We start from the raw sequence: 13,955 nt of genomic DNA, 5'->3' as shown, positions 1-13,955 counted from the left end.
TATGTTGTATATTTTAAAGTCCTATCATGGCAAACGTTGTTACAAGTGAAGGAAAACTGCAACCTGATCTTAATGAGAACAAAGTATTTTCACAACCTAAGGTTATCAATCATTACAAATGTTTTTGATGTAATCTAAGAAGGATCTTTCTGTACTCGTCTGAATAGTATGTTCTCTCAGTGGGTCAGTTAGTGAAAGATCTTAACAGCCATTGAATCTTTGTACTTGACATTTCCAAACACAGCACCACAATGCTGGCAAGGTAGCCGACCACAAGAAGTACAAACGTCACCTGAAAATAATATAAATAATATAGCAGTTTTCATATTTGTCAGACGACAAATCTCATGCAAGTTGAGAATAAGTGAAAATACTGGTAATATATAAGGAGTCTTATAGGAATTTCCAAAATTTTTTTGATTTGGTTTTGAAGTATGCAACGCATTTAAACTTTTAACTCCTTCACAAGGTTCCTCAAATTCAAAATAATTGCACAAATTGTGGATGCATGGTTTTTTTTTTTTTTTTTTTTTTTTTTTTTTTTTTTTTTTTTTTATCTAAGGGGAATTTGGAGGTGGTGGGGAATTTGAAGGTGGTCAACATTCATGTTTAAAAAAGGGCAATAAATATAAAATCTATTTTGCATGTTGTACAGGGGTGCTAATTTCTAATCCTGATGCTAAGATTTTTTGCCACAAAAAAGAGGTCATGACTTACCCATAGATTTGTTAGAGACAGCGGCGACATGACAGTGATTTTCGTTGGTGGATTCTTGCATGATTTTGCATTGACAAATGCATTATCTAGCCAGTAATTATAAAGCCCACCTTCAACCACAGCTCTTATTCTGTAATAGATCAATTATTTTGTGATAAAAGAAAAAATAAAACCTTTTCTCCAGTTTGTATAAAATATTACACATGAGGTTGGGTTTAAGATAAATAGAGAGACAGGAATGATGAGAACGGAATAAGCAATAGAAGATGGAATATCATTGGAAAGAGAAAGGATTAATGAGGTAGAATCATTTAAATATTTAGGAACTTTAGAATCTGTAGGATTTTTAGAATTGGAGTTTGATGAAAGATTGGAAAAAGCAAATCAGATAATGGCTAGGTTTAGTAAAATTTGGAAATCAAATCTCCTGAAATAACCTATAAAAATCAGACTATATATCAGCTTAGTGAGAACTGTGTTACTGTATGAACAAAAGTCGTGGTATGACAATGAAACGATATCCAACAGATTTGGTAGATTTGAGAACAAAGCCCTCAGAAGGATAATGGGAGTTTAATGGCAGGACGGGATTAGAAATGCAACTATATTTGGATGGGATCATGGTGAGGGGTAGATGAAGATGGTTTGGGCATGCTCTTCGCACTCCCCAAGAGAGATTACTTAACCAAACATTTAACTGGGCTCCACAAGCCCCTAGAAGAGTTGGAAAACCTAGGCCTACTTGGCTGAGTTCTATAAAGCGCGAATTAGGAGATGATGAAGTTAGAAGTATAGAATTAAAAGTTCAAGACATAGATGACTGGCGAAATCTAACCGAGTCCCTTTTCGTCAATAGACGTAGGAGGAGATGATGATGATGATGAATTTGTGTAACATTCACAGGATTATAACAAGCCCTTTAAGAATGTTACTATTTTTTATGGATATATTTTCTGGCACACACGTTCCTCTACTGTAATCATCCAAGACTGTTTTTCTTATACTTACCCCTCATTGATTGGACCTTGAATTGGACTGTTTTTAGGGACTATCAGGGCGAAAGTTAAAGGCAAAAATTTTTCTTTTGACACGTAGAATTTACAGTTACCTGGAACAAGTGTAAATATGTTAGTAAATGTTTTTGATTAATAGAACTTTTTGTTGACAGCCCTTACACATCAATAATCAAATAATGAAAATTTTTGTTATCAGAAAATATTTAAATTTCGACAGACCGTTGAAACTTACCATTATCCATATAATCCTCCGTCAGGAATATCTTCATCATGAGATAAGGATTGATCAATACATAGTCTCCTCGAGAGACAAATTCGTCCACACCTGTGTCGTATTCTGGAGATCGAATGAATTTAACTTTTCCGCGTTTTCCAGCCTCAGCTACTTCGTAGAACATACCTGATTCTACGTTCTAAAGAAAGGAACCAAAAATCTTATTAATTGTAATATGCATGGTTTCCACATGGGCGACTTTGAATTTAACCCATCAGCCACTTTAAAAAGACCACCATTTATGTGAAATCCCTATTTGTCCGTTTACCACCCGTATATGTCCTGTACTAAACCTGGATTTTGCTGGAAATGTACTAATTTTTTTCATGGTTTCTTACACGTGTCTATAGAGAAATTCTGGCTTGGTTGCCAGAGCTGCAACCTTGGGGAACTCCGGTAATTTACATTAATCCAAGATGGCCGCCGCTAGAGGAGATGGAAAATAACTTTTTAACCTATTAACATACAATACTGAGTGATACCTCTCCTTTACAAATTTGAGGTGAGGTGTGATTCAAAGTCAATTTCTTAGCCAAAAATCAAATTCAATGCCATTTTCAGATTAATGAGCGGTTTATAAATTTTGATCTGAAGAATTAATTCCTGCGGTACTTTTTGTGATTTGAGAGCAAATTTGGGGTCAGTGATAAAGTTCAAAGTAATTTTCGGTTAAATATCAAATTAATATAATGATACTGATATTTTCAGGGTGCTGAAGTGATTGCTCCCACTCATCACCAGAGCCGAAAGTCTGATCAAGATATCTAGTTTTCTTTGCATCTTCCTCATATTCTTCTCCTTCCTTTTCCACTTCATCTTGACCTTCCTTCTCTGTCTTAAAAGGGTTGAAGCAGGGATCACTAAATTTACAAGAACAGTAGACAGGGCATGATATTTTTCCATCGTGACAACTGCAACATTTAGTGTCACGGGTATTCACCGTAGCCTTACAGTTGCGCCGTACTTCATTCAAAAGTTCTTGGGGTCCTGGGGGCTGATTTGAGGTTGCTGGTCTTGTGAGGCTATCTTTGATTTTCCACCCATACTTCGTGGTGTCAAGTTCTGGTGGAGCATGCTGGTCAGTAGATTTTGCGAGCATGGTCTGCAGATGAGCACATAAGATGTGCAGGAACAGATTGTACTCTGTTGGTGGTAGCGACATTATCTTGACGCGCTTGCCAGACTTTTTCCTGCATTTATGATACCTTGCCACACTCATTGTTTTCCCTTGCTGCAGACCATATAGTGCACAGAAGAACATCCGTCCTGCTTCCATGAGCTTTGCATGGGGGTCATAAAGCTCGCCCAAGACCAAGTACAGGCATTGGATGTTGCAAGCTTTCAGGGTCTACAGGGCCGACACTTTCCCCTCTCCATACAGGTATGAGATGGTATCTGAACCAGTAAGATCTGCAGGCACTTTGGGCCAAGGTGTGCACAGGTGTCATTGGTGTCCTAAACAGCTCCTTCCCACTGCTCCATTTGCATTGTGGCCGGGATCTTGTTTTAGATACACCCAGTAAAGAAGCAGAACAAATGTATCAATGTCATCTGAGAGTATGCAATCACTTGTGTGTCACACTGAGCATTCATGAGGAGGTACGAGACCATTAAGTCTGGTTCATCGTTGTTGAACACAGCGTTGCTAACTCTCTCCACAGTGACTTTTTCGCCAAAGTTGTAGGCACTAAGAACTTTCGATATTTTCAACTTGTTGTGCTTATTCCTCATGATGGCATCTCGACTGGGCAATGGTGTGTTGATCATCAGGTCGATGTTGATGGAACCAAGACCAGCACATCGTGTATGCTGATACATCACCTATCAATGGCTAAACAATAAGGTAGAGGAGTTGGCTTGCATCAACAATGGTGACATCAGGGGCAGTGATTGTTGCGCTTGTGTGCAGAGTTTTTGAGAAAGTGGCGCTTTACCACCAGTCCTCAAACAATCATGCTCGCCGATTATAGTCCATTTCTTTTAGCAATGCATATTTGCACCGACTTGCGGCGGTGCCCTTTTAGCTGGGAAAAGTTTCCTGATCGCTGATTGGTTAGAATTATCTTGTCCAACCAATCAGCGATCCGGAAACTTTTCCAAGCTAAAAGGGCACCACTGTGAGTCGGTGCAAATATGCATCGCTAAAATAAATGGGCTGTAGTGAGTGAGGTATTGGGCATAGCTCATATTGCTTTCACACCTTTCTTTATGTGTTTCATGGTATTAATGGAGCTAGAGATGGCTGCATGGAATCCATTGGGAGGGATGTTTGGAACTGTGCAGTCATTCTCTAGCCTATGTGAATTGATTTATTAACATTCACATTAGCTTGAAGGGAGGCAAATCCGCCATTGGTGATGTTGTCCAGGAGTGGTGCCTGATTTTCCAGTAGGTGAGACATTTTGGACAGCTCTAGCAAGATTTTACATCTGTCATCTCCATCTATCTCCCTCCTCTTCTTCCCTTCCTCCTTGTGACATGGTCCACTGTTTGTGGTACTTGCTGCAGGGGGGCCGGGTGTCATGGTCAATATGCACCATAGTGTCTGGGAGGTATGCAGTGATATTGATCCATCCCAATACTACCTCTGGAGAGTGTTATACCCTTGAGGCCACATTTGCCATTTTGAATGGCAGTTTGCGTTACTAAGCTGATCAGAGCTCATGCCACTCCAGCTACACTCCTGGTGCCAGTATGGTTCAAACTAAGAAGTTTTTTTATCATTTTACCACCGGAGACTAGTCCTGAAACCACTTCAACTAACTTAGGCTGGTTGCTTTCATTGCGTTGGCCTGTCTGAACTCTTATAGGTCATATAATTGGCACTGTTGTACCTGACCATCCATGCCTCATGTTTGATCTGCCTGACTACAAAAGTAATGCTCCTCTCATCTGTATTGTCTACCTTAACTGTCTTGAGACATTTATAAACAGTTTCACGGAAACCGGCACAGCCATCTAATCCGACAACAATTATATCCTTACTCATTCAGTCAGTCAACTTACTAAATATGTCACATCGATCATGCTTACCACATAGATCTGAATGTAAGGAATGTAATGGAACACTATTCCACATTATGGACCTGTCTTGGTTCATATATTCAATGAGTTCCTCCAGAGCATTATAATCTGCAGTACCAGTTGGAAAATCAGCATATTTGGGGACTTTCATAAAGATGTTATAGCAGCAGATGTTGCATTTGCATTCAGCAGCAGGTAGATCAGAAACAAAAGCAAGGTACAACTTGACTAATCTAGCACAACCATCATTGTGCTGGTCATCAACCTCAAGAAGCATATATTCTATAGTTAGGAGTGGGTTTTGTTCTCTGTCAAAGCGTTCTTTAGTCATACACTTACGAACGCAGTCCCATCTGTCTGGGTGTCAAGCATTAATGGGTAAACATTCCTCACCACAGAACATATAGTCACGTTTCTACTGTAACACACTTTTGTCAGCTACGTTAGTATGAGACCTTGTTATTGTCTTCATACCCTCAGCCTTTCTTTCTGTGACTATCACTCACTTAATTTCTTTTTTTGATGTATAATTACAATAACATTTGTGGAAGACTAGTCTTGCCACATCTCCATCTACATCAATAATATTCTGTAGCTTAGCCTGCAGGTCTTCTCCATAGGGTTTGGCTTACGAGATGATATCTTTGATTCCGGTCACAATGCACACCATTTCCTCTTTACCCCTGTTACATGCTGGGAGAAGACAGCTTGAGTTAGCCATCATAACCTATTTATCCATGATGCAAGGATTAAAAAAATGAAAAATCTCTATATGCCTAGCTTAAAAATGCCATTAAACTTGATCTTTAACCCTGAATTTTACCCCAAACAACACAATCGACACCAGAAAAGGATTCCTAGCCTTAAATTTGTATGGGAAAGAGGTATCACACGATATTGTAAGTTAATTGGTTGAAAAGTTATTTTCAATCTCCACCAGTGGTAGCCATCTTGGGTTTATGTAAATTAGCGGAGTTCTCCAAGGTTGCTGCTCCAGCAACCAAACGAGAATTTCTCTATAGCCCCATATGAGTAAAATAACATGAAAAACAACACACTTTCAACAACAACATTCTGACAACTGGAATATATTGACAATTGTTAAGCAAAAGCTTAATTGGTAGTCGTTGAGTATTTTTGACAAATATTTGTCTTACTACCTAGACTTTAATCAACCAAGAGAGTAAGCAGGCTTAGAAGTGAATATTCAATAACTGACCATATCCATGTAATTAACCAACTAATGGAAAAATCAAAAGCGTATGACAAACCAGTATGCATGACATTTATATACTATACAGTCAAAACCTCAGTAGTAATGAAAGCGTTTCAAAGACAAAGAATAGATGAATCTTATCCTAGAACACTTGAAGATATCTATATGGGAAGTACAGCAATCTTAAAACTACGTAAAGATAGAAAATTCCAATTGAGAAAGAAGTTAGAGAGGGAGACCCCATCTCTCCTAAAATCTAAATTTGGAGAATATAGGAATTGTCATTAATGGGGAATACCTTAACAACTTACAATTTGCATATAACATAGTTCTGTTTATTGAATTGCTGTAGGAATTGCAAGAGATGAAAGAAGATTTACATATGAAAAGCAAAAATGTAGTACTGAAAATAAATATGGGTAAACCTAAGATAATGTTCAATGAAAATCCAGGGAGACAACAAATAGAGGTTATTGACGAACCTCTAGGGATTGTTAATGAATATACATACTTAGGAAAGACAGTGAGTGTTTCCCCAGGACATGAGCCCGAAATTAAAAGAAGGATAAGCATGGGATAAAGAGCTTTTGGTAAATAAAATGATATTATGAAAAGTAATATGCCACTTTCTCTCAAAAGAAATGTATTTAATCAGATGGTCGTATCATTATAACATATGCATCAGAAACTTGGAGCATTACTAAACCCTTAGAGCATAAGATAGTTACAACTCAAAGAGCATTGGAAAGAATAATCATGGGATTAACACAAATAGACAGAAAAGAGCAACCTGGATACAAGAACAAACTAATGTAGAGAAATCTCGGTTCTCGTTAAAAGCTTTCTGTATTTTTTCAGACTACTAAAGATATGTTAATTACAATAAAGATAATCTAACTGCTGATTATGGAATTTCAGATGTGCTGCTAGTAGCAAATCCAACAGTCCATTAAGAGCCAAACAGTTGACAACTCTAGCATAATTTTATAAGATTAATGGCAATCTACATTTATTGCTGATGGGTTGCATTGAAAGCACAGTTGGATACAGGAATTCCTGGCACACCTTGCTCTTATAAATTACACCGTCACTCCATTATTGTGCGGTAAGTAACCAAACAGATAATGTAAGGGAGCTAGAGCAAAGGTGGTGGGCGGGGCTACACACAAGAACTCGCGGCACAGTAATGGGGTGACAGAGTACACTTCCTCAGATCGAGGTGTGCCAGGAATTTCTGTTCCCAACTGTACATCTGTTTATGATCCATACTTTAGAGCATTTCTTTTATTAGTAGAGAGAAGAAGTAATCTTGGTAAATCACTGTATGGTGAAAAAAGGAGATAGAAGAGTAGCACTCACCGCAAGGTATTGCGCATATGCAGTATTAGCAACCCAAAGAACCTTGACTGTGGGATCATCTAAGACGTCCTTAACATACTGGTAAGGTTCTTCAATATGGCGCACAGCTAGTAGGGTGATCAATGTTGTGCTGTAGCATTCAAGGAGCACCAGAATGCACAACAGCCAACTACCGAGCATCACTTTTTCCCATCCGCAGTCTGGGGGTACCACAATGTCTGGAAAAAATACAATTATGTATTTGAACAGCCTTAAAAGGCTGTATTTTTAAAGTTAAAATCCTTTTCCATGAAAATCCTAAAGTATAGAGTTTGAAATCATGATCATCATATAATGTCTTGTAGTCCAATATGGGCTGAGAATAGGATATAAGCAGCCAGGGGAAAGTGGAGGGAAGTAGCAGGAGTGGTATGTGATAAGAAAATGCCAATCAAGCTAAAAGTCAAGATCTGTATCACAGTAGCAAGACCAGTGTTAATGTATAGATGGGAAATGTTGGCTCTAAGACGAAATAAGGAAGCAAAGTGTAAGAGTACAGAGAGGAGAATGCTGAGGTGGATTATGGGAACATCACTGCTTGAAGGATTGGAAAATTGTGAAATAAGAAGATTGGCAGGCTTAGTAAAGATTACAGAGGTGATAAGAGTGTTACGACTGAAATGGTGTAGGCATGTGTTGATGATGAATGGTGGGGAGGGAGTAAGGTGGGTTTGGGAGAAACCTGTTAAGGGGAGAAGATCGAACGAGGCAGAGAAATAGATGGCGAGATATGGTGAAAGATGGTGTGGAGAGAAGTGGTTTTGTAGAAGAGGAAGCCTTTGTTAGAATACAATAAAGAGGGTGCATCAGGCAAGCGGTCTCTTAATCTAGGGATAACGGTGGAAAGTCTGTTAACTGGTTAACCTACTTTGGACATTTTCTCAAATTTCTCACTTTCTTTCTCCCTTTACCCTTTCTTAACTGATCATCATCAACCAAGACTGACCTTTGGTAGGGTTTAGTTTGATTTAGACTGACTTTATGTAAACAACAATTAATGACTTAATTTTGTTAAAACTTCAGTACATTAAACACACATGATTTCTGAGGAAATTACCTCTACCACTAACACCAAAGGAGTAGTGCCGAGAGAAACAAAAGAAAAAGTAAAATATGATATACTTTTTAAAGCATTAACAATCTCACATCTGAATTACACCGGAATTAATTAAAATTTCTTAAAATAGATTATAATGCCTTATTTAAAGATGGAGATCAGGATTTCCAGCAATGGCATTCAATAGATTACTTGAATGGAAGTTTCGTTTAGTCTCACAGGCCTATTTGGATTAGATTCAGTTTCAGTTTCTGCCAAGGTAAAGAGCGAAGAAAAACGTACTTTAAAGAAAATTCTATTTTTTCAGTAACTGACCTCATGAAATTCAATTGAATGGATAATTCATTTTACATATTACAGGACTAAAAAGAGTTATACTCAATTTCTGTCAAGCTGAAAGAGCAAAGAAGAACATACTCTGTTGTAGGAATGCGCGGATATACGTTGATGGAGGCACCTTGGAAAGGGGAGCAGTCACATATCGGTCAATGTGAGTAACAATGAAGGATAAAATAACGATAAAAAACAGTGTTCCAAACGCTGCGACCCATATCATGGGTGCCAAGGGAAGGAGAATCCCCCAGGGGTCCACCTCCGTGTTACCTCTTCTTCCAAGGATCTTTCCATAATCTATTATCAGAGAGTCCGTGTAATCGATGACTTTCCATCTGATGTATGTAACTCCGAAAGGGCCCAGGGTAAAATCAATTTCCTGAAGATATACACAAGCATCATATGATTATTGACATTTGAGGGGTATCATATCAGAATAATGATATTTTTGTTCCCTAGAATACATTATTAATAGTCAAAACTGCCTGTTCTAAGAAAATCCATGTCTTATACAATAGTCTGGTCAAGGAAAATCTGTCCTTATACAATAGTGAAAAATGTCTCACCTTCCTAAGAACCATCCCCATTATTCCGTTCCAGGTACCGTTGGGGAAGAGAAAGCCCCAAGCACCATCAGGGGATTGACGTATTTTATACCTGTCATACAAATCAATAGTTATAGTTCAGAAACATATACCTGTGCCACCCTTGGCGGAAAGCTATACTTATCTTTCCTCCAAGGTGTCACCCTAGATAAATGTAAGTGTAGATTAGATATGACAACCATTAATAATGATAGAGCCATTAAAAGTGTGGAGTGTCACTCTTCTGCAATTAAGGCTATATTTAACTTACGTGAAATTGACATTTGATGCCAATATCTTGAGTAGCTTTATAATTGGTCCAGAATATACGAATTGTTTTCCTTCATTGCTTTCGTTCGTCACTTCCTGAATTGACAAATGGGGAGGCAAGTTGTTTCCGGCCACGATCAACTCTGCTCCATCTTTTAACCTATTAGTTTTGCATTAAAAGAGAACTGCATAAGTTTTCAAACGGCATGGAAAACACTCTTTTACATTTTATTTTATTTTCGTAGTTTCGTGGAATTTCAAAAAATTTTATCGGTCAAAACAGTACTCTGCAATAAAATCCAATTGCTAGACGTAGGATTTATGGTTTATACAGTGTGTTTGGAGGTTGTCAGAATATGTAGCACTTCTGTTAACAGAGCAGTTGCATTCTTACAGGATAGCCCCAGAACAGTGTTCATCACTGGCACCTCAGGTCTTATTTAATAGCACCACCAGACTCATGAGCTGTTGGTAAATTAGTGGTCCCACTACCATGCTGGTAAGTCTCATAAGACGAAGGCCTTAGGTGCTTTCTTGAAGAAAGCACTGGAAATATATAAGCACAGAGCTGAGAGCCAGGATGAATCTTTGTGACTATTTAGTATTCCCAAGTAGCAGGGCTGTCTGCTATATAATCAAGTTTTTACCTCTACATATGGCATTGGGCAACTTGGTGAAGTTTGCAATTTTAAGTCTATGGCCAAGCCTTTATCTCACCAAATTTTGCTGAGCAAGCATTTCCCTCCCTATTCCATGAAGATGTCATACTCAGTTGTAGAGTCCTTTTTTAACGAAGAAAGGTGGTGGACCATGCTGGGACTGGTAGGTTGTTTCTTGAGTCCCACATGACAGGAGGAGCATGTTGGATGCAATTGTTGGCGAGTGGGTTTGAGTGTCACTCGTCTTTGGGAACGGAGCTACCTTTTTAGATGAGCCATGCAGCTCATCCATAAAAAGCAAAAAGCCTAGAAAATGTGGCCCATACAATGTCCTTTCCAAAATTATTTATCCAGATACTTAACTGCTGACATTCAGACAGCATACATTATGGTTACAAAAAAATAAACCATTAACACAAAAATTCTCAAAGTTCAAACTATTAATGAAAGCTACAGCATGTCCCTCTATGAGAACTGTAATAGTATTATTATTAGAAGAGTAGAGATTAACCAGCTCAATGAATCAAGCCCGACTCTTACAGAATTTGCCATTTTAATAGATGTCAACAAACTTTGCAGATACAATATAGACTATAGTGTACAAAGTGAGCCTCCTCCCAGATAAGGATTCTCTTACTAAAGTTGGTAAGGGATACACCAATTTCCTAGAGAGGCTTACCAAAGAATTTTCCTATTATTCACGGTGTGGAGTTTTCTGTCAAGACTAAAACAGTTACAAACATATGTGAAGGCCCCACAGACCTCGGTGAACGTCTTATGACATGACATATTACCCTGGTTATAGGACATATCTCGATATTCACTAGTGCCTACATTTCAACACTTGGTGTTAAAATATTTAAAGGAAAATTTCAATGTGCCCTTGATGTAGTTCTTCAAAACATGAGAAGAATTGATAAGGTTTTCCTACTGAGAGATTTTAATGCTCAGTCTGGAAACCTTTGCTAGCTATAGCAGCTAAACACCAGAAGAAAAGAAAAAAAAATTCCCTAGCCCCTAATCTTCATGTGATGTGTCCACCACTTAGCAAAGTACGGAAGTCCAGTATTGGCATGGTGAACTGTAATAATGTGCATGTACAGCAAAAGCAGTAGCACCTAGCCTGAAAACTCCTCATTCTACAGTCATCCACTGTGGAACATCCAGTATCCTCATCGGTTACGACGGGTTGCTTAACATTCGTCCTAAGTCTGATGTACTTAGATACCACCTACTTTAAAATGCTCTTTGGCTGAAATATCGTTTACTTTCATTAGTTATTCTATCCTTTTATTATACTCTCTAAGCCAAACTTACTGCATTTACTTTTCGATTACTCTATTTTATGTCTTGAATTTAAGCCATTTCCGTAACCACGTTCAAACATCTCTATATTTCAAATTTCTGTATACACTGTACAGATTAGTTTTATTTTTCTTTACATGATTGATATGGGTTATGCAGAATATTTACCATATCCTGCCAATTACAAACTAAAGTAAATGCTTCAGTAACTCATAAATTTACCACCCCTTCTGTCCTGTTGTCATCTTATTGCTCATGCTACGGAACAATTAGATAACCGGGTTTTGAACATATTTATTTCAGGTTATCTATTAAACAAACTTCTTGAACTACGATTTAACATTTATATCTTTGCACACAATTCTTTTCCAGGATTCGAACATAGTCTCTATTTTACCTATTTATTATTTTCAACATTTCTAACATTTTAAGTGAATAGACCTGGCCTCATGCTTAGAAAAGACATTATAGGCTGATTTATTTCTAGACTAGAGGCAAGCAATTGTAGACCTGTTAGTCTAACATCACATATTATGAAAGTGTATGAGAGGGTAATAAAAAAGAAAATAATGGATCATTTGGTTAAAGATAATCTGTTTAATATAGGTCAACACGGTTTTGTGCCTGGAAAAAGTACACAAACCCAACTGATAGCACACTATGAAAACATATTCAAAAATATGATAAGTGAAAAAGACACAGATGTGATCTATCTAGATTTTGCAAAAGCCTTTGACAAGGTAGACCACAATATATTAGAGAAAAAAATGAGAAAGCATAATATTGTGGGAAAGATAGGAAAATGGGTAAAAGAATTCCTGCAAAACAGAAAACAGATAGTGGTTGCAAATGACGAGAAATCGGATGAAGCTCAGGTAATATCTGGCGTGCCACAAGGTACGGTTTTAGCTGCACTGCTGTTTGTTATTATGATCTCAGACATAGACTGCGATGTTGAAAACTCTGTAGTGAGAAGTTTCGCCGATGACACAAGAATAAGAAGAGAAATTACTTGTGATGAAGATAGGAACTCACTACAAAGAGATTTAAACAAAATATATGAATGGGCGGAGGTAAATAGGATGGTATTTAACTCCGATAAATTCGAATCAATGAATTATGGAAACAGAGAAGGAATGGTATATGCATACAAGGGACCTAATAACGATACAATCACAAACAAGGAAGCAATTAAAGACCTTGGTGTAATGTTAAATAGGAATATGTTATGCAACGACCAAATAGCAACACTGTTGGCTAAATGTAAAGCAAAAATGGGAATGTTATTCAGACACTTTAAAACAAGGAAAGCTGAACACATGATTATGCTTTACAAAACTTATGTACGTAGTACACTCGAGTACTGCAATGTGATGTGGTACCCACACTACCAAAAGGATATTGCACAAATAGAGAGTGTACAAAGGTCCTATACTGCTAGAATAGAAGAAGTTAAGGACCTTGACTACTGGGAAAGACTGCAAATTTTAAAACTATACAGTCTAGAAAGGAGAAGAGAACGCTACATGATAATACAAGCATGGAAGCAAATAGAAGGAATTACTGAAAACATCATGGAGCTAAAAATATCAGAAAGAGCAAGCCGAGGTATATTAATAGTCCCAAAAATTATACCAGGAAAACTAAGGAAGGCGCACAGGACATTAATCCACTACGCACCAGCATCGATAATGCAGCGACTATTTAATGTGCTGCCTGCTCATCTAAGAAACATATCAGGAGTGAGCGTAGATGTGTTTAAGAATAAGCTCGATAAATACCTAAGATGCATCCCAGACCATCCAAGACTGGAAGATGCAAAATACACCGGAAGATGCATTAGCAACTCTCTGGTGGATATACGAGGTGCCTCACACTGAGGGACCTGGGGGAACCCAAACAAAAAATAAGGCAATAAGCTAAGTAAGGAAAGGCATAGGAGGAGATGATATTTACCATAGGAAGAACCTCTTCTTCGGAAATAACTCAAAACATTGCATGCAAGGTCATAAACGATACTATTTTTAAAATTACATCCTTAAATCTTTATGATACTTTAGGAATATTGCCAAGTACCCTTACCTTCTAAATTTGTTTGGGAA

General features: G+C 37.8%; 1 protein-coding gene across 1 annotated transcript in view; it reads right to left on the bottom strand.

Moving 5' to 3' along the window:
• Window positions 1–13,955, bottom strand: part of LOC137627399 (glutamate receptor ionotropic, delta-2-like) — a 14,450-nt gene continuing 495 nt past the window's right edge. Inside the window, exons 2-10 of the mRNA XM_068358486.1 lie at window positions 13,936–13,955; window positions 9,891–10,049; window positions 9,602–9,692; window positions 9,120–9,414; window positions 7,607–7,824; window positions 1,966–2,146; window positions 1,726–1,825; window positions 718–847; window positions 1–292 (exon numbers count right to left, since the gene is read on the bottom strand). The exon at window positions 13,936–13,955 is cut by the window's right edge and continues 100 nt beyond it. Coding sequence (XP_068214587.1) covers window positions 185–292; window positions 718–847; window positions 1,726–1,825; window positions 1,966–2,146; window positions 7,607–7,824; window positions 9,120–9,414; window positions 9,602–9,692; window positions 9,891–10,049; window positions 13,936–13,955 — 1,302 coding nt within the window. The 3' untranslated portion in view covers window positions 1–184. The remainder of the gene's footprint in view (window positions 293–717; window positions 848–1,725; window positions 1,826–1,965; window positions 2,147–7,606; window positions 7,825–9,119; window positions 9,415–9,601; window positions 9,693–9,890; window positions 10,050–13,935) is intronic.

Source organism: Palaemon carinicauda, chromosome 35, assembly GCF_036898095.1.
Source record: "Palaemon carinicauda isolate YSFRI2023 chromosome 35, ASM3689809v2, whole genome shotgun sequence".
Classification (NCBI taxonomy): domain Eukaryota; kingdom Metazoa; phylum Arthropoda; class Malacostraca; order Decapoda; family Palaemonidae; genus Palaemon; species Palaemon carinicauda.
This window is presented reverse-complemented; position numbering and strand designations above follow the sequence as displayed.